This window comes from Panonychus citri, unplaced genomic scaffold, assembly GCF_014898815.1.
Source record: "Panonychus citri isolate SS breed McGregor unplaced genomic scaffold, ASM1489881v1 Contig00141, whole genome shotgun sequence".
Taxonomy (NCBI): Eukaryota; Metazoa; Arthropoda; class Arachnida; order Trombidiformes; family Tetranychidae; genus Panonychus; species Panonychus citri.
Genome location: NW_026515546.1, coordinates 2,502,637 through 2,522,877, shown reverse-complemented (window position 1 = coordinate 2,522,877; position 20,241 = coordinate 2,502,637). Strand labels below are relative to the sequence as shown.

Genomic DNA, 20,241 nt, shown 5'->3' with positions numbered 1-20,241 from the left:
CAAACAATCAAAAATATGATTTCTCAAAAATTTGATCGTAATTTCAAAATATTACCATAACAAAGTTGATTATGATTATTGTGATAAAAAAAACTTCATCTGAATATCATTCTTAGTTCAATTGATTAATTTTTTCTCAGCTTCCTCATTCTAACATGATGATTTATCCATGAATAATTTATTGTATGATAATAAGAATGCTAATTCTGGTTCGGTCCTCTTCCTAATTCTTATAATAAAGGTTTCGCACTAGTTAAATGGGGAAAATGTCAAGAAACTGCTTCCAGAGCCGAGGATCACAAATTCAAGCAGAACTAAAGGAAGGAAAAGAAAGTTTCGAATTCGATTATTAGAAATGTTCACAACTTGCCTCTTATAATAATCGTCAAAGAGAGAGAGAAAGAGAGAGAGCGTCTGAAGAATATTTGGTAACATCTTAGTTTATGGTAGTGGGTCGGACAATCGACTAATTCTCACACTTATCCAATAAATTTTTTGATCAATTAAGCAAATGAGAGCTACGATTTGATTGTCTTAGGCCCTCCGGGCCTTTCCTAATCAAGGGTGACCCTTAATATTGGGACCTAACCTAACCTAATTAAAACAAAACAATTAATTGAATAATTAGTTAATTTTCATTCGTAGGACTAATGTAGTAATTAGCTGATTGACCCGCCCACTACCATAAACTAAGATGTTACCGAATATTTGATATCTATCATCATAGTTGATCTAATTCGATATTCATGGCGATGGATTGGCCTTCGACTCATGGGTCCATCGGGAATTTACAGAACTCTGAATGTCTATTGATTGAACTCAATAGTTGTTGTAAACGTTCACCAGGAGGAAGCACCAGCATCGAGTCCAATGAATAAGGAAAAAGTTTCGTTCTAATTTTAAATCGAAACTTATCTTGAATTAAAATCGACAATTAGATACATTGAATTCTTGACCATAATGGACATCAAATTGTTCACTAAATGACAGAGAAAATCTCAAAATGGTATAAAGACTTTTGATCACGATGGTTTATGAGCTTCAAAGTTAATTATGTGACTAATTGTTAGAAATGTTTATAAAATATTAGTTAACTAATTATCTTTTAACTGGAAATTGTGATCTCAACATTAATTAATTATTTCATGGTGAATCAGCTGATATTTGTGACTACAGTACTTACCTGATGATGATTTTAAAACAATTAGTGGATTGATTGAGACAAAAAAAAGTAACAATATGATTGGTATGAACTTTTAATTAGTTAATTTGTCACAGTCAAGTCATAGATTGTGATTATTATCGGTTACTTGCTTGCATTTTTCTTTCAACTTGATTGTCTATCCAATCATACAACCATAGACCTTTTTTATCCCAATGATTTATTACTGACACTCTTTCATCATCATCATCACTTGATTGCTGTGTGGTTGTGACAACAATTAACTAACTAACTCACTGAACTCTTGAAATTATTATCAAAAAAACCTTCAGGGAATCAGCTGAATTATTGTTATATCACAGAAACTGATAGTTTGTCTATCAATCAGTAAACGCAATCAGAATAAATAAAGTTTATTCCTGTGAAAATGATTAAATCTTTACAGTCGATGACAAATGTGAAACAATTGTCTTGATGATAATTAAATTATTGAATAATTAAGTTAAAATCTTGCTCTTCACTTATCACTTGTTATGTGACAAAAATAGATGAATTTCAACCTCTACCTGTTAATCATAAATTATTGGCAATCAAATTAATTAAAACAAGGAAAATTATGAGATCAACATGATCGCTTTTCTGAGTAAGTTATCGAATTTTAAGTGATCAAATTCATGAATGTCATCTTTTCTGTCTTTATTTTTGATCAAACGGAACAAAAATTTTGTCAACCTCAAGTTTCACAAAGTAATCAAATCTTTGATTAACTCTCGAAGTTTTGATATCTCAGGGCGTGAGGTTATACAATTGAAACTCACATTCATCTGATGCTCTTTCTTTCCTCTTTCTCTTTCATTGCCCCGAACATCATAATGCAACCCTTTTCTCTCTTCCCCTTTTTTCTTTCGTTTCCATCTAATCCTTTTATTAATCTAATTAACATTTTAATTTGGTCAATTTAACGCCCGTCTTTTTCATCAATTGCTAACTTTTGACACTGACCACTTATGACATTGGTTTTCTGATATTTTCTTTATATCTGTACAACTATTTTTGAATTTTTTTAAATAAATAGATTAATATCGCAATGTCTTTTTATTTTTCTACAATTTTTGCTAGCTTAAAAAAGATTTTTTTCTATGCAAAATGTCGTGTAAGGTTGGCGTATGTTGGAATAGGTTTGGGGTAATTAAACATACGCATACAAAATATCTCGTTGTGATATCTATATATCAACTCTTTCTTGTTTGATTTGTAACTACATATATCTGGCAGCCCACACTGGTATTCCTATTTGCGACTATCTTTTTCTTTAAGAATACTCGGTTCTATCCATGTTTTCATTTGGTTGTTTGAAACTTTTTCAAATGACATTTTGACTAAATTATTATAAAATATTTTTTGCCAGGATTGTTTTTGGATGATGATCAACTATATATTTATCATGTATTATTTTTGTTTGGCAATGGAAATTTTAAAATTCCATTAACTGATTCATTAGATACCAATATCTCCGATGGCTCTGAAGTCGTTAGTAGTATTGATGCTACTGATGGCTCTGAAGTCGTTGGAAATGCTAGTGATGAATTTTGTACATCAAGTATGTACATTTGAAGTAATTGGTATCTTGTAGCAGTTTGATTGGTAAAAATTTGTTATTTTCTAAATAATAAAAAGTATCAACTAACATATTTTTTGAATTGATTGCTGTTAAAATTCTCATTTGGGTTTGACCATTGTAATGAAAGGGCTTGTTTCTTCAGTAACACTTATGTCGTTGTCATAATTTGGTTCTTGTTGATGTTGTTGATGATCAAATTGCTCCTCACTTTGTTGACTGTTGCCACCGACTTCAGCAAAAGGAATCTCCATTTCATCAAATCGAGTCGTCTCATCATTGGACATTTCTTGATGTTGTTGTTGTTGTTGTTGTTGTTGTTGCTGGCCAAATTGTTCTTCTCTTTGATTGCTAGCACCAACTTCTTCAAGAGGAATCTCCTTTCCGTCCAACCCAATCATTGTATCATGAGGCATTTGTACATGATTAGAAATTGCCATTTCATCCAATCAAGTCGTCCCAGCATTTGACATTTCTTGATTTTGTTGTTTTTATTGTTGTTGACCAAATTGCTCTTCTCTTTGTTGACTGTTACCAGCCGACTAATAAAATCTTCGCTCACTTGAGTATCTAATAATTATACAATCTTAATGTTTAATATTTGTATATAACTTCATCAACTATTGATCATCATGATTAATCAGCAAAGTAAAGATTTAATTAACAGTGAGGTAAAAATTGTTTGTCAACGAGATGATAATAAAAGTTATCAATCAACTAAATAAGATACTAACCAATTCTTAATGTCATTTCAACACGCAGCTTATCAAGGCTTTAATTTCATCTTCAATGGTTTTAAAAATTGCGTTAAACGAAAACAGGAGTGCATATGATTAGTATAAACTTTTAATTATTAATTTGTCATAGACTTTGATTATTGTCGGTTACTTGATTGCATTTTCCTTCAACTTGATTGTCTATCCAATCATACAACCATAGACCTTTTTTATCCCAATGATTTATTACTGTCCATCTTTAATCATCATCATCACTTGATTGCTGTGGGTTTGTGGCAACACATTACTAAAAAGTTTTTAGTAAAAACAATACAAATTGATCACGAACAAAATTAACAAACCTGAATACAAGAAAATCACAATTACTTTTCTCATCAGTTGATCACCAATTATTTAAGTCTAAAATCTTATTGTAATCAAAATTATCACAGATAATCAGTAAATTGTTGATGTATTTGAAAGTGATTAAAGTAAATCATTGGATTGGAAAAAAAGTTGATAAAATTGTTAATTGTTTCAGTGAAAAAACTTTCACCCAATCTTTACAATTAACTTTAATCAACTGATGACCTGGAAATCTTGATTAACTACAGTTCAAGATTGAGTTTATAACAATTACAATTTAAATTGTTGAGTTAATTTACATTTTTTGTTGTTGTTTTCGTATTGATGATTAAATTGTTTCGATTTGTTTTCTTTATTGCAATTGCAATCATTACCTCGATAATTGTTAACAATTAATTGTGCATAATCAGAATACTGTGAAGGTTAGATAATTAGTAAAAAAAAACTCAAATCATAAGTTAATTTACATCTTTAACAATCAGTTAATTGTTGTTGGTGTTTATTGTTTACCTTAATTGTTGATTGGGACAATTTTTCACTTTGTTTATTTTTTTCACCTTTTCTTTGTCATTGATTACTTATTGTTACTAATTAATTAAACCGAGACTCAATATGATCACCCGTTACTATTAATTATAAATCATTGTCACTAATTGTTACAATTTAACAAACAATCAGCAAAGAGAGAGAGAGAGGCAAAGTTTTAATTGATAATATTTGACTTTTAATCAACATTACATATTCAATATATTCAAAAGTTAATGATTATGATTAAAATTAAGTTTGTCTTAATTATGATTAAAGTTAATTACAATAAAGTAGTTGTAACCATTACAATTTATGGTTAACGATAAGCTCAATAAACTTTATCAACTAATTAAATTGGTCTGATGAAGGTAATTGTGATTGTGGAAAGAAACAAAAAAAAACTAAATCACTAATTGTATTAAGTTAATTATTACAATTAAGCTTTTGTGCGTTTAATTGTCGGACTGAAAGATAAGCAATTGTTTAGAATCAAATAATAAATTGATTGTAAATGATTAACTTAATGAAAAAAGTTTGATAATAGTTAATATCATCATCGAGTAATTGAAAATGTTTACAATTAATCAACAGTAATTGATAAAAATATATATCATATCAACTTGATTAATTAAAATACTATTACTTTAGGAATGCTAATTAATTGATTAACAAAAAAAAATAAGGTACAAATAATTTGCAACAATCAACTAAATTCAATAACTAAATATAAAAATTGAGTTTCACTAGTTAATTGTGATATTAATTTAGATATTGTAATTCCTGTCAATCTGAATGCTTATATTACATCGTAATGTTTAATCAATGGAAAGTTAATTGTTACGGTGATTGTTAAGTGGTCATCAATTTGCTATCTCTAATTAACCTATTCATACGCACAGTTAGTTAACCGTTAATACAGGTAGATACAGTTATGGTTCACCAATTAGATGAAGATAAAAGTTATTTAAATAATTAATCTCTTTAAATAACTTTCATCAAGTAAATTAGACAAGATAAATACAGAAAGGGAGAAGATGATAAGAGAGTGAGAGAGAGAGTGAGAGAGAGAGAGAGAGATATGAAATAAGAAGATGGTGACAACGATGATGATGAGGATGAAAATGATCCATGCTTGGATGGTAATCATTTCAATTATGATTCCATACCTGGTGACAGTATGAACCAATTTTTTATCTTCCTCCATCATCATCGTCTCTCTCTCCAATGAATTTGATGCTGTTGTTTATCCTCTTGATGATCTTTCTTTTTTGTGACTTTCTCTTTTGCTTGACTTTCTTTTTTTTCCTTTTTTCGCTAAATCATGATATTGGGAGACGATTCTGATAATATTGGCTGCAACGATTTCGTGAAAACGATGATAATTTATTTGTATCATCAACTTTAGGCATCATCATTTTAATTTGTTTCCATCTCGTTATAAAGATACGATTCCTTTTGAGTTTAATCCTCCTCTTTATCCTCACACTTGTTGCTTGGTATCTCGGTCAAAGTCATCGTTATCATCGTTATCATCTTAATCTTCAATTTTAGATGATCATCTCTCTCTCTCTCTCTCATCTTTAGATGCTCTCTCTTGATCTTGTTTACAATCGTTAATCTTTGGTGGTTGTTTTTTTTCATCGCGATATAAACTTTTTTTTATTAATTCTGTCCTCCAATAGATTAATGAACCGGACCTTAGCTGCTATTGATGGTTGGGCAATTATTTCAAATGTATGTTGATGATGTATCAGCAAGAACAGGTAGATGTTAAATCTGCTTGAGTCATGAAATGATTATCATTGATATTGAAATTGATCAATAGAAAATGTTTCATTCATTTGATGTTAACTGTGAAAACAAAGAAAGAGGGTTAGAAACATGATGAGATCTGAACGTAGGATGATGATGATGATGATGATGAGAATGATAATATTAAGTTTGTTGTATATGTTTGAGGCCCGTAGCTCGTTGGTTAGGTCAAAATCCTTGATTCCTTTTCTTGTGTGTGTTGATTATTTCATGTTGATGATAAAGTGATTGGAGAGATTGAATCAAGTTTCAATTCAGAGTTATCCCTTTGGCGTTATTGTTTTCATGTTGATTCTGAAGTTGAATGTCGTCGGAAGAGAAGAAGAAAAGATGATGGTGAAGATAAGACGGAGAAGAAAAAAAGGATAAATAATAAGACTAAATGCGGAAAAGATGATGAGGAAAAAGAGATTGAAACAGGAAGAGTAAGAAAGAAAAGAAAGAGAGAGTTTATGAGAAACTGCAAAGTAAAAGTATCTCTCTTGCAATAGCAGAGTCATGATGATGAAGATGATAAAGAGGAAAGGATAATCATGATGATTACCTTTTTCTTTTAATGATCAACCAAAAGAGTCAAACAACTCATACAGGTAAAGCCAATGACCAAGATGAAAAGTTGAACAATTCCAGGAATTTTTGAACATCGATCTCGTTGGAGAATCTCAAAGAAAACAATGTACAATATTGTTCCCGTTGCAACGGCACTTAAAAGGATGATAACTGGACTATCTTGTGATTTGAATTCTCTTTCGGTGAGAATAACAATTAAGATTCCAATGGGGGACATGATGGAAAACAGAATCATATGGATCCATGTTAAGGCTAAACTTGCGGTTTGTTCGTAGAGTTCAAGGCCAATCGCAAAAGCGACAACCAGTTTGTGCATAGAAATGGCAAAGAAAATTGTCCATAATTGTGAGGTTGTACTCTGAAGACCAATGGCCACCCCATCGAAAACCGAATGAGCGGAAAAGGCAACAATGGTAACAAAACCACGAAGAAAACGGACTGAAAGAGGTTGACGATTTAATGATGAGGTTGTTGAAGCGGAAGAGGAATTTGTTTTATTGAGCATATCAAAGGAGCTCGAGGTTGGACTTATATTTCCTCGAGAATCGGTAAATGCTTCGATTGGTGTTGGACGGAATCCTGGATAAACTGAATCATCTTTAAGATCGACACCATGATTATCATAACCTATGGTTCCATAATGAGGAGAGGCTGAAGGTATTTTAACACAAGACACTAGGTAAGGTGGATTTTGACCTTTACCATTGGGCAAAGGTTCACAGTTTAAGGACATTTGAATAGTTCCATTACTTGGTCTGGGCTTGTCAATCACGGTCGATCCGGTGTCAATAGAGGCATCATCATCTTTTTCATGGTGATTACCAATTAAAAGGTGAATAATCTCCTCAAGGAAATAGATGAGGAAAAAACCACCACAAATTGCAAGCTCTACATAGGGAACTTTGTGTTTATGCTTATGACCGGTGGTTGCTTTTAATGAGGCTGATGTATCAGTTTCATCGGTTGCCGGTTCACTTCCGTTGTAATTAATTCCCATTGAATCACTACTATTACTCTCATTACCATGGTCATGGTCGTGATCATGATGATGATGTTCCGGATCAATTTCATGTGCCCCTGGTAGATCATGTTCACTTCCATGGGAATGATCATGAGAATGAGATGAAGCTGAAGCTTTGGGTCCCAGGAATGAGGCCTGCCCTTCCTTGGAATGGAAATAGTGGTCAAAATTTTCTCTCACTTCGGGTATAAGATGGACGAAACATGTAGCCAGTAAAACTCCGCCGCCGAAAAACATCAACAATTGAAGTGTAACCGCACTTGCAGTCGATTTTTGCATTGAACCTTTCGAGGAAGATCCTTTTCGACCAGTAACTTCAAGGGTCTTGGCCTGTTTCCTGCGATTCCAGTAACGGAACAAAATAACTGGACCGATTCCCATCAACAAGGTTAAAAAAAACAATACAATCAAAGCGATTATTCTGGTTGCCAATAGAGTCATTGTCGATATTGTTGTTTACGTAAATTAACAAAGTTATACAATTTTACAATTAAAAATAAATTACACTTATGAATTGTGGTTAACTAACTGTAAATAAGAAGGAGAGAAAAAGTTTCAAACAATTAATCGTGTATTCAATTGAATGAAAGTGAATTAAATTGTAACAGAAAATGATGATGAATTTCTGATATTTTTCTTGGTTAATTCAATGTGATTTTCAACCAACAATTGAACGAAACAATCAAATCACAATCGTCAGCATGATTGATAGAAATGAAAATATTTGTCAACTGATAGTAAATTGATTGAGTTTAATTGTTCACTAGGTTGATTGGATTTCTGTGTTAACAATGGTTGTTGTTGTTATTGCACTTGTTGATTGTTGTTGATTTAATGGTGAGTTTTTTTTTGTTATGATAATCCAACTACTGTTGTTGATAAAATCAATTCAACTTGAAACTTTTTCCATCTTCAATTTGGTTGTAAATTTTGTCAACAATTAAAAAATGAAAACTATAACTTGTTTGATTAACCACAGAGAGCAAGAAATTAAATTACAATAAGTTAACTAAATTATCCAAGTTGATTCTCGTCATATTACCAAATGAAACTTATTAAATTGAATTGAATTTCAGATTAGCTTGAAGGCAGTTGTATGAAGGGAGCAGTGAGAATGGTGAAAGTTGATCAACAACAGAAAATTGCAAAACCAAAATTTAACAGCAACAATTAAGCGACTGGTTAATGTTGGTAACTTGTTTTTACTTTTTCTGCTGGTTTTCCAATGTTGATTATGTTGAAGTTTAACTTGATGATAGTTATGATGTTGATGAAAGCAAAATATATCGAGATGATTGGTTATGTTGTCATTTGTTTGATATTTCAATGGAAATTTGAAAATATTGAGAAACTGTGAGAGAATAAGAGAGATGATGTTCAGATGAGGCACAAGAGTGAGAAGGAAAATCGTCAGAGAGACCAAGAAGTAGATGTTGAATGGAGGGAGAAGGTGAGGAGAGAGAGAGAGAGAGAGAGAGAGAAATGAGGGAGCCAATAACGTTGTTGGTGTTGTTGTTGTTGATATTTGGAGATGAGCAACTTGTGAGCTGTTGGGAGAAAATTAAAGAAATTAATTGTTTGACTTGATTATCGATGATTAAAGTTAATTAGATGATGACAATGAAAGTTAGAGATGAAGATTAAGCCAGAGTTATTAATATGAAAGGTGGAGACAAATTAGAAAAGGAGGAGGAAAAGATGAAGGTGATGGTGGAAATAATTATCGTAGTGGAAATGATGGTGGAGGATTAAACATAAACTGAGCTGATTGAAGTAAATAAGTTAATCTGAATAGTGAAAGTGAGGTTAATTCATGTAAACAAAACACAAATTCTGATCAGATAAACATGATTCTGAAATTGAATCAATTTCAAAAGAGCGACAGGCAAGAAAGAAAGAGAAGATGGAAGAAAAAAGAAAGGTAAACAGACAGTAAGATAAATTGTCTCTTTCTTTTCATCCTCTCACCCATTCAGCAATGAAATTGAAACAATTGACTTTAATTAACTTTATTCGAGCTAATCAACGACTTTAAACTAATAAATTAATTATTCTAATCCCAGAGATACCAAGAGATTAATCTTAAGATAATTATGAATAAAAATCTCTACAATGACCAGTGTTGACTTTCGTACTTATTTGATGGAAAATCAAATCAAACTGACAAATCGAATCACTAATCAAATAATCAATTTGATTTACCATTGAGAGATTATGGGAAAACAATTAACGATAGAGCAAAAAAGAAGGGTTAATTGTCGCTAAATGTAGAAACATTTACAGTTAATCAAGAGTTTTGGTCGCCATTTTTAATGTACATCTATTTTTAATATACTTTCTGTGTATCAGTAATGATAATTTAAGATTAAAATGGATTAACACTGTTTATCTATTAACAATTAACTCTCATCACCATAATTAACTAGATAATTTAATCTATTCTTATCCTTTTATCTTATGAGCTACTTTCATCTTTTTTCACGTTTCTATTAAGTGTTTGATTAATTTCAGTGAAAGTGTTAGTTTGTTAGTAGTAATAAGATGATCATTGAGGTACTACTACTAATGATTTAATTATCTTTCGCCGATAGATAATCAATATCATCTAATTTGATTAACATTGGTAAAAATAAATAATTCAACAAATAAGGTAACTGGATAAACAGAATCAATAACTTTCTCTCTCATATAATTAACGATTAAGACAAGGGTTTGTCTGATTTAGTCGCTTTTCCCAATGTTTATTATAATCGAGCATTAATTTAATTGTCATTCAATGATCATGACCTAATTCCTGAGATTCCAATCATCATGATGATCAAAACAAGCAATTATTATACGGGAATATCAATATTACTCAGTCGCTGATGAAATTGTTACAATCAATTGTTAATTCAAATCACTAACAATTTAATTGAATGAACTGAATTTTTCCTTGTGTTGGTTACTTTTTTTTCACCAACAGTGTCTCTTAATTGTTAATCAACTAATTAGCGGTAAGTTCATAATGTGCATCAAATTGTTACCTGTAATTTAGGCTCTTTTTTTTCTGTTAATTGTTGACAATCAACATTATTTAATAGTCTCAATTTAATTGAGGAAATAATTTTACTTTTTCTCAATTGTTTATGTTTTCTTTTTGCTTCGGATAATAGTTAACAGCTAATTGTAAATTAACAATTAAGCTGAAATTGATTTTTCTTGATTTGAATGGGTAAATTCAAAGTGAAACTGATTATCACAATTGATTTAATCCAATTGTTTTCCTGAGATTTTCTCAACTCATGATTACCGTTACTGTTTACAAATGAATAGTCTGATTGATTGTTAATCATCAACAGGTTAATCAACCTTAAATTCAGTTATATTCCCATGATAATTTAAATAAATAATTTACTATTCACCTTAAATCCAGTTACTATCAACACCTACACAAGTATGAAAAAAATACATTGATCTCTCAATTAGATGAACTTCCTTAATTGTCATCAAACTGATCAATTACTATTTATTAATTTGTTGTGATTGTAAGTTGAATACTCTCAACAAAAAAATTCAGTTCAATTCAATTGATTAACAACAATCAATTGGAGCAAAGTTTAATATTAACATTTAAGAATCACTTTTCATTAAAAGTTACTTTCATGTAATCAATTGATAATTAGTTAATTATTAACAATCAAGGATAACAAGTTGTTTAAAATGTTATATTAATTCAATTTATTAATAGCAATTTGATGATAATTTACTGAATTAACCTTGAAATATACAAGAAAATAAGATTTTGTTTCAATAAATAGTAAATCGTTGTAATTAAATTTACAGTTATCTTAATCTTAACGCAATTATAATTGATCAAAGAAAATTAAATTGCCCAATAATAGTAAATCTTTTAATTAAATTGAATCTTGAGCTATTGGAAAAGTTAATATTATTGAATCAATAATTTAGATCAACAATTGACTCGAAATTAAGAAATATTATTGACAATTAATTAATGATTGACTTGAAGGCTTTTGAAATGTTTTTGATGATTAAAGGATTTGACAATTTAAATTAACTGATTAGAAACCTTGATCTTGATCATTTAAATATTAATACATTTTGTTATTGATTAAGAGGTAAATCGATATGAGATTTGGATTAATTAATTTCCTTTTAGATTATGTAGTTGATTGAACAATTTGAATTAAACTCAATTCTGACTGATTAGTAAATCTATTGAAAATTAATTATACTAAAAGTGAAATCATCAATTTTGATAATTACATTAATCATTTTGTAATCAGTTTCACCATCAATTCAAATTGAAAAATACAATCTTGGAGATGATCAAAGTTAATTGCTGTGTTAATTTAATTTAATACAGAGAATCTTAATTATCACATTTGAAACTTAAAATCCTCAAGGTAATTGTATGATAAATTTAGTTTCATCACTGACAACAATTAGCTATTGATCAATCGGGAAAGTTAACAATCGGCTGGTCAAAACTGGTCTCTCATGTTGTTGATTGTTGGATGTTAATTGTGATTAGTTGAGAACCTTGAATCTCATTAGCACCTATGGTAAATAGGTATCTGGAAACCCCAAAATAGCAGAAAAATTGATGAGAATTAAGTTAATTGTTGCAATTTAATTTGTATTTACATACTACTGTCTTTAGTTATCTTCTTGAAACTCGTTCCCAAATCATTAACAATCAACGAGTTAATTTAACTTTCTCACCGAAATGACCATTATAACCTTGATTTGTTTCAAAGTTCAATCTGAATCTAAATTAAATTTGAATCATGATTAAAGTTAATCAACTAAATCAAATTAATTGAGTGAAAGAAAAAATGACAGCAAATTTTTGCTATTCAAACATTCAGATAACAATAAACTAATTGTTGCAATATTGATAATTTGTAAAACTTTCTTCATCAAGTGGTTCAAATGATTGTAGTTAATTGTTACTATTATCTAGTCAATATCAAGGTGAAAATTAAGTGTACAATTTGTTTTGAACAATTAATTAACTAAAATACACTTGAAAAAAATATATCAACTAACACAACATTGGGAAAATAATTACGATTAACATGAAAACGGAAATCAATTATGATTAAATATCGATAGTCAACAATTATCATCAAATCATAAGCAATTAAAAAGTTTTTTTTTATCATTAGATCCAAATAACAATTGATTAACCAGTTGATTAACTAATCAGATAAATAATCAAGAACGACAACAAAAAGTTCAATTGTCGGATAATAAAATTATCAACAATTAAGACTAATAGAAACCTTTAATTATGATATTATTAGTAAATTGCATTCCTGTTTTTTTACTTCGAATCAACAATTTAAGTTAATTGTTGATAATCACAAGGTGAGCTTAACTATTGGATTAGTTTAATCCAAGTAAATCAATCAAATCATTCAATGTCATTATTATCAAATTAAAAGTGATATAATGGATTATGTTATAATATTAACAACAATTTAAGCTTACAATCAAATTGATTGTTGATTAACTGAATTAAAGTACCAAAATTTTGCGATATTGAAATGATTACTTAATAAACTTATCAACAGTTTCAATTGATTAAATTTAATAGTAATCTTTTTGGTCCAAACAGTTAAGTGCACACATACACAATTTGCTGATTGTGATTTGATTTGATTGAAAATAGCAAAATCGCAACTTGATTGAGACCTTTAATCATGATTATAATTAACCTCTACTCGGATCTTTTTTTACAATCTAAAGTCATTTTTTGACCTTTATCAAGTTTCTAATTTTTCACCAAACTTTTTTTTATGATTAACTAATCAACTAACTTGATTAACATCATTCTTCATTAATCCTGTTTCCTGTATGAATGGTTTACCTTTTTTTTATTATTATTATTGTTATTGATATGATTGTAATTGAGCACAAATAATCAAAATCAATCAGCTAATTGGAGTAAATGAACTTAGTTATATAAATGTTTATATGATTAATATTATTATTGGAAAAGGATTCAGTCAATAATGAAAAAAGGTAAAACAATCAAATCTGATTAACCATTATCATGTTTGATTGGCTTACACCACAATTATACTATTGTTCAAGGTTGGTCAAGTAAATCACTTTAATTTGATATTTGTAATTTATTAACACTTCGAGATCTGGGCATAAGGTTAATCAATAATTAAGGTCATTTTCTTGCTAATAATATACGAACCTGATGATACAAGTAAACAGTAAGTGTAGTGATTGTTTGATGAAAAAAAAACTCAGAATTGGTCAGAAAATGATAAATTTTCATGCTAATATTTCATTAAAAACAATACAATTGAAGATAATTGTTATTAGAACAAGGCTATTTGCTAATTGTTGACTGAATTGAAGATTCACTCAAAGAATTTTCATCAATTATTTCCGGCGATTTCCTGGAAATTGTGGTTTGTTATTCATCTTGATTAAATCATCGCTAGACAATTGAAGGTGAGATCAGATGATTTACTGATTAAATCATAAGATTTTCTATTTTTTTCAAAACTAAAAAAAAACAAGATTCAAGTTCTGTTTGTATTCAATTCTGATTTATAATCATATGTTTCATCTATGAATAAATTCAATCACAATGCATGAAATTGAAAAATTTCAAGATTATTATTATTATTGTATTATAATAATATCATAATGATTGTAATTATTAGTATTTAATATGATCACAGATATATGATGACAGATTATAAATTAACTTGTCAACAGATTGAATTGTTGAACTTCAATTCAATTGTTAAATATTAGACTGACAATCATTTAACAATCAATTGTTGTTGTTGATCAGTTAACTGAATACATGTATTATGAACCGGATGTTTATCATAAATCGAAATGATAATGATACAAAATTTTATCATGAAATCAGATATGGTTCAAACATGCTGAGAGAATGAGTAAATGATAGTAAAGTTTAAGGTTAATCAATGTGAAATGTATATCTAACAATTAAATGATAATTAAAAGGTTCGTATTGAGGTTTATGATTAATCAAAAATAAACTAATCATAACAAGAGATCATCTTACGTGAGATGAAAAAGTGTTAGAGAGAGAGAGAGAGAGAGAGAGAGAGAGAGAGGAGAGAGAGAGAAACATGGATGTAGATGATGAGAGAGGAAGCAAAATTAAATGGTAAATTAATTAATAATGGATGATCAAGGTAAAATTAGGAAGGTTGAATCAATTCTAAACTCTATTATCATCATTGTCAATCGACACAAAGAAAATAGTAAATTATTAATAACACAAAATCTAATATAAACTTACCTTGATAGTTGTTGTTATTTGATGCACTTAGATATCGTTAATTGTTATTATTGTATTGATGAGATAAAATGAGTGATAGATGGTTGATCATGTCGATGATGATGATTTCATTAACAGAAACGGCAGAAGCAACACCAGTAAATAGACCAAAAATAGCGGAGACAATTAGATTGATATAAAAAAAAAGATCACCTTGGTTTACATTTGGAAAAGAAAGTTTTCTCGAGAAAAATTTGATATAAAGTAACAATTATTTCGATGAATATGTTGATTGTTGTACAACAATTAGAATTAAACTGACAAAGTCACGGTCAGAATTTAGTTCGTGATTGAACTGTCCATGCTATTGGAAAGCAAGTTGTGAAAACAAACAAATGATTTACATTGAAAGAAGGAGAAAATATTAATATTCAATTGGTCATCAGAATGGTCAGCATTAAATAGGTTGGTTATTAATAGTCTTTGGTAAATCTGATAACTTCTCGTTTTCTGTCATATAATCTTGTTCTGTTTCTTTGGTAAACTTTTTTCTTTTCCAACGAAATTCGGTCGTTTTTTTCGTCACTTAACCATAAGTAACATAGAATTCATTTCTTTTCAATTGTGATTGAAACGGAGTTTAATTATCTTCAAATCGCCATAAGATTGGAAATCAACTTGAGGGAATATTCCAGACAACGTTTTCTTTAGTAATTATCGATAGATAATTGAATTTGACTCGGTCCAGTTGATTGCTGATGATCTCTCCATGATCAGAAGATAGATTTATACGTAATTCGGTGATGACGAAATAATGATGACGAGATTATCCGAGATAAATTTGTCCTTGTATCAATTTCCGTATTGAAAAGTGTTACAACTTTTTCCAAGCCATTTTTCCGGTTATATTTTCAGTTCTTTTGTGTTGATCGTTTTTCTCCCTCTGTATTGAGCTTTGCAAGGTTAAATCAAATGGACGATGGTAAATATTGAATCCAATAAGTCACAGTCACGGAAAATTTCCTACCTCAACTGATATGACAAATCATTTAGACGTAATATATACACTGATTGGAAGAAAAAAAGTTAAATAAGAAGCGATGTTGTTAAATTAAATAAGAGTTGACACACTACAAGATCCAAGATGAGGTTAACAGAAAAAGGGAAAGAATCGATGAATCTCAGGATGACGGTGGAAATTTTCCAAATGTGGTTACTCAATCAATCGATCATTTTCAGATGGTTTACCATAATTACCTAAGAAAATTAAAGAAAAATTTCAGAAAATTAGCCATAACAATCAGTGAGGATTCTTGGTAAGAAAAAAAAAATCTTACTGTTAGAAAATATAGAAAAAGAGAAATTAAAACACTTGAGAAACGAAAACTTACCGTTAATTTTAAACTAATTAACTTTCTAAATTAACACTCTGCAGGTCAAGGTCTCAATTTTGGAAAAATAATTTATGTTGTCACCATTTTCACCTGCAATTAAATCAAACAATTAAATTTAATTTACATCACAAGGTTTTGTTTGTCTCTGTTACTTATCACCTTTAACCCAACAAATTGATGATTGATTTGAACTTGACTCCACTTTTTCTGATTGATTTAATTACAAGAATACATTTGATCATAAACGGAACAGTCCAGTAAGTAGATTAAATTGTTAACTGGTCAATTGTAATTAAAGTTTAACTAAAATCACACAGGTTGAAAATGGATTAACTTGATTAATTTTTAATTCATTTTTGGTTAAATTTTTTGTTCGTTTACAATTTTTTCTTAAACGATGATCCCCGAAATTCGAAATGATGCCATCTCTTGGAAGATTTTGTCAACTCGGCGGTATGTTTTTCTCACAAGTTTGAGATTCCCATTTGATTGAAGGTTAAGGGTTGAAGGTTTATTGATTAATGTAATTGTTTCTAATTAGCTTTAATTGTTTTCGTTTATTAAACGGGTTCCTATTACTTTTACTTGGGTGTCTAAATTATTTTATTGTTAATTGGAATGGCAGAATATACCAGAGAACCTTGGTAAAGTTTTTGTTTCTTTTCCTCATCTGGTTTTGTGTTTTATTCAATTTTCTAGAAGAATAATTTTTGATTAATTGTTTACTTTTCTTTTTCTTTTATTGGTTGGTCTTTTAGCCCTTGGCGTATTGTTGACGATTGTGGTGGTGCTTTTTCCATGGGTGCCATCGGTGGTAGTGTTTTCCAAGGAATTAAAGGTTTTAGAAATGCTCCATCCGTAAGTGTTAAATCATCTTCATCATGTGTTGGTAATTCAATGTAACGAACATGCTGCTTTAACCTTGAGATTTTTTTCTTTTCTTGTTTTCAAAATTTTCTTTTAGAATTTTTATCTTTTTGTTATCTTTGTTACTAATGTAATGCTTTCTCTTTCTCTGTATATTCCATTGTTTAGGGAATGTCTCGTAGATTTTATGGTAGTTGGTCGGCAATTAGACAGCGAGCACCAATGATAGGCGGAAGTTTCGCTGTTTGGGGAGGTACTTTTCCACAATTGATTGTGCGTTGATTCAAATTAGAAAGAAAGAAGATCCATGGAATTCGATAATCAGTGGTGCAGCCACTGGTGGAATCCTCGCAGTGCGTAGTAAGTGTCATTAGATTGTTCTAGTCAATCAATAAGATCAAGATAACTATCGATGTGATGCAAGATATTAATCTTTACATCAACAAGATCGAAGCTAGGATTACTATTACTGAAATTAATTTAACTCAATCAAATGTTTCTCCATTCAGGTGGTACCATGACAATGTTAGGATCTGCAGTTATTGGGGAACTTTATTAGCTTTAATCGAAGGAGTTGCGATATTAATGGGAAGATATTCAGCCGCTGCATTCGCACCAGCAGGTAATTGTTTCACCTTAATTATTAGTCCAAGAACTTTAATTGTTTACAATCTTTCTTTTCCTCTATTCTCATGTTATTTTAGCAATGAACTCTCAACCGAATATGGGAGTTAATCCATTTGTACACTCGTCGGAAGCATAGGTAATAGGTAATTTCAACACTTTAACTAAAGTTATTTCCATCTACTGGTCACTAGTAATCATCATCAGCAATTAATTTTAGTCAATTAACTAAATACCTTTTTTTGCTCGTTCTCATAAACAACTTTCATATACGATATTTCATCTACATTTCATTGATCAAATTAAACAAAAATAAATTAATACTTAGTAAAAATGATTGTTTTAGTATTAATTGAGAATCATGAAACTCTGATGAACAATTATAAAATCATCCTGGTCGCTTTATAATCACATGTGATTAAATTTAAATCTTTGTACATTTTCAAAGTGATTGAATTCATGTTAATGTATTTGTATAAATGTTTCTATGAAAAAAATTAAGGAAAATGTGAATGAATTTACAAATTGAATGAAGAGATGATTAGTAAATTAAAAGTCTTTTCATTCGGAAAGTTTTTTACGAACTTTAAAGATCACATGTCTCATTTTATCGAAAACTCCAGTTGATGTTGGAAGATTTTCAAAGTAAATTAATTCTCCCATTCCAACGGCAAACTTTTCTAACGGAGGTTTTTTACAATCAATATCAGCGGGTGTCGGGCAGCCCATACCAATTAGTCGCATTGAAGGTGATTTAATTTGTTCTTGTATTGTGGATGAAGGTGAATCTTCTGGTTGAGAAGTCGGATTATCATTTGATTGTTTATCTTCACCCTGAATCTCTATTGATGTTGTTTCGTTTAAAGTTGATTTCTCTTCTTCTTGTTTGTCTTTTTCGACATTTTTTGAATTAATTCTGTTGTTGTTGGAGATAGTAATGGTGATTGTTGAGATGCTGATGATGTTGATGGAAGACTTAAATCTGGTTTAGTTGGAGATATTAAGATAATTGAATCATTTCGTGGACTTGGCGATTTAGTTTTCGATTCACTTGAAGTTGATATAATTGATATGGATGAATTTTGATGATCTTTTGGCTTTTCGATTGAACTACTAATGGCAATTATCTCATCATCTGAGTCACTTGCTTCGCCTTCTTCCTTTTCTACATCTTGGATCATAATTGTTTTTATTTTTTCCGAATTTGGTTCGATAATTTGTATTTCGTCGTCATCATCATCTAAACAGACAGAACCATTATTTGTATCTGTGAAATATTGATTAAGAAAGTATTATAATTCTGATTGTAAAAGGTTGGATGAAAAAGAAAAAAATCCATGACTAACCAGAGTCATTTTTAGACAATTTGATCCGTTTATATGGGACAGGCTTCGGTGGGAGAATCGTTTGTTTAACGAAATTAAGCTGTTGGAAACCTTGCATTGGAGGCATTCCCAGAATCTCACAGTGCTAATTGAAAAGATTTGAAGAGAAAATTAGTCCAAATCAAGCAATTTTATCGATATTAGTATTAGAATCCAAGTTGAACAACTTACATCTTTCACTCCTTCTGGAACAGGAGCATTAAAACCCGGGAATTCAACAAAACATTCTGGATTGAAAGCTTGTTCTTCAACTAAATGAAACAAAATTGAAATAAATGGATTAATAACCAATGCAGAAAATAAAGGTTAAGGCAATAATCACCTTGGGAAGTAGTTGATTGATGAACTTGACTAGTGTCATCAAATAATTGTAATGATGAATTACTAATGTCAGCTTGTTGAAGCCAACCGGGAGGATAACCAAGAACCCTCATCTTATATATCCACATGGGTAACTTATCATCATGAAGATTAATGGCAGCTCTTAATTCATCGCTAAGTATACCTGGTTTGGCGCTCCTTTCATCGTCAAAATATCGTCTTCAATAAGATCGATTTAAAAAAAACAAATGAAAAAGAGACAAAAAATAAGAAAAAGAAAAAAGAAAAACCACAAATTAGTAATCACAGAACCAAAAAATCATCGACATGGACTCACTTCGGTGGCATCACAAGACAATATACATTAATTTAGCAAAAAAAATTCAATAAATAAAGTTAATAATCCAGGAACAACAATTAATTAATTTGATCCATAATTAAAAACAATTAACAAAAAAATTTTCATTTTGTTTTGTTTTGGAGACTCAAACTCGCGCCATCTATTGAGTAAATAGTCAATTAAAAATGCGCTTCTTTTTCAAATGTGAAATCAATTCTTAATCAATTGT

General features: G+C 29.8%; 3 protein-coding genes across 6 annotated transcripts; 1 reads left to right on the top strand and 2 right to left on the bottom strand.

Annotated features, from left to right (window-relative positions):
• Positions 1-4,140: 4,140 nt before the first annotated feature.
• LOC128395100 (uncharacterized) lies at positions 4,141-16,403 on the bottom strand. Of its 4 annotated transcripts, none has more exons than XM_053355500.1 (3): positions 16,109-16,403; positions 15,103-16,034; positions 4,141-9,340 (listed from the first exon to the last, which is right to left on the bottom strand). In XM_053355500.1, the coding sequence occupies exon 3, from the start codon at positions 8,232-8,234 to the stop codon at positions 6,756-6,758; it is 1,479 nt and encodes a 492-aa protein (XP_053211475.1). In that variant the 5' UTR covers positions 8,235-9,340; positions 15,103-16,034; positions 16,109-16,403; the 3' UTR covers positions 4,141-6,755. The 4 variants fall into 4 exon arrangements, with proteins under 4 accessions (XP_053211475.1, XP_053211474.1, XP_053211476.1 ...); XM_053355501.1 differs by having other exon boundaries at positions 4,148-6,580; positions 6,747-9,340; positions 15,103-16,403; XM_053355502.1 differs by having other exon boundaries at positions 4,152-6,496; positions 6,747-9,340; positions 15,103-16,403.
• Positions 16,404-16,921: 518 nt separating this feature from the next.
• Positions 16,922-18,241, top strand: LOC128395111 (mitochondrial import inner membrane translocase subunit Tim17-B-like). The gene is given in 6 exon segments (XM_053355513.1): positions 16,922-17,119; positions 17,234-17,333; positions 17,511-17,601; positions 17,604-17,702; positions 17,852-17,964; positions 18,047-18,241. Coding segments are annotated over 5 exon segments (366 nt in total). The 5' UTR covers positions 16,922-17,093; the 3' UTR covers positions 17,902-17,964; positions 18,047-18,241.
• A 105-nt stretch (positions 18,242-18,346) lies between these two features.
• On the bottom strand, positions 18,347-20,161 carry LOC128395112 (zinc finger CCHC domain-containing protein 8-like). The gene is given in 6 exon segments (XM_053355514.1): positions 18,347-18,830; positions 18,833-19,233; positions 19,313-19,436; positions 19,523-19,602; positions 19,674-19,891; positions 20,010-20,161. Coding segments are annotated over 6 exon segments (1,137 nt in total). The 5' UTR covers positions 20,021-20,161; the 3' UTR covers positions 18,347-18,527.
• Positions 20,162-20,241: the final 80 nt, after the last annotated feature.

Coding starts and splice junctions, on each gene's coding strand:
- LOC128395100 (XM_053355499.1), bottom strand. CDS start 8,234: ATGACTCTATTGGCAACCAGAATAATCGCTTTGATTGTATTGTTTTTT.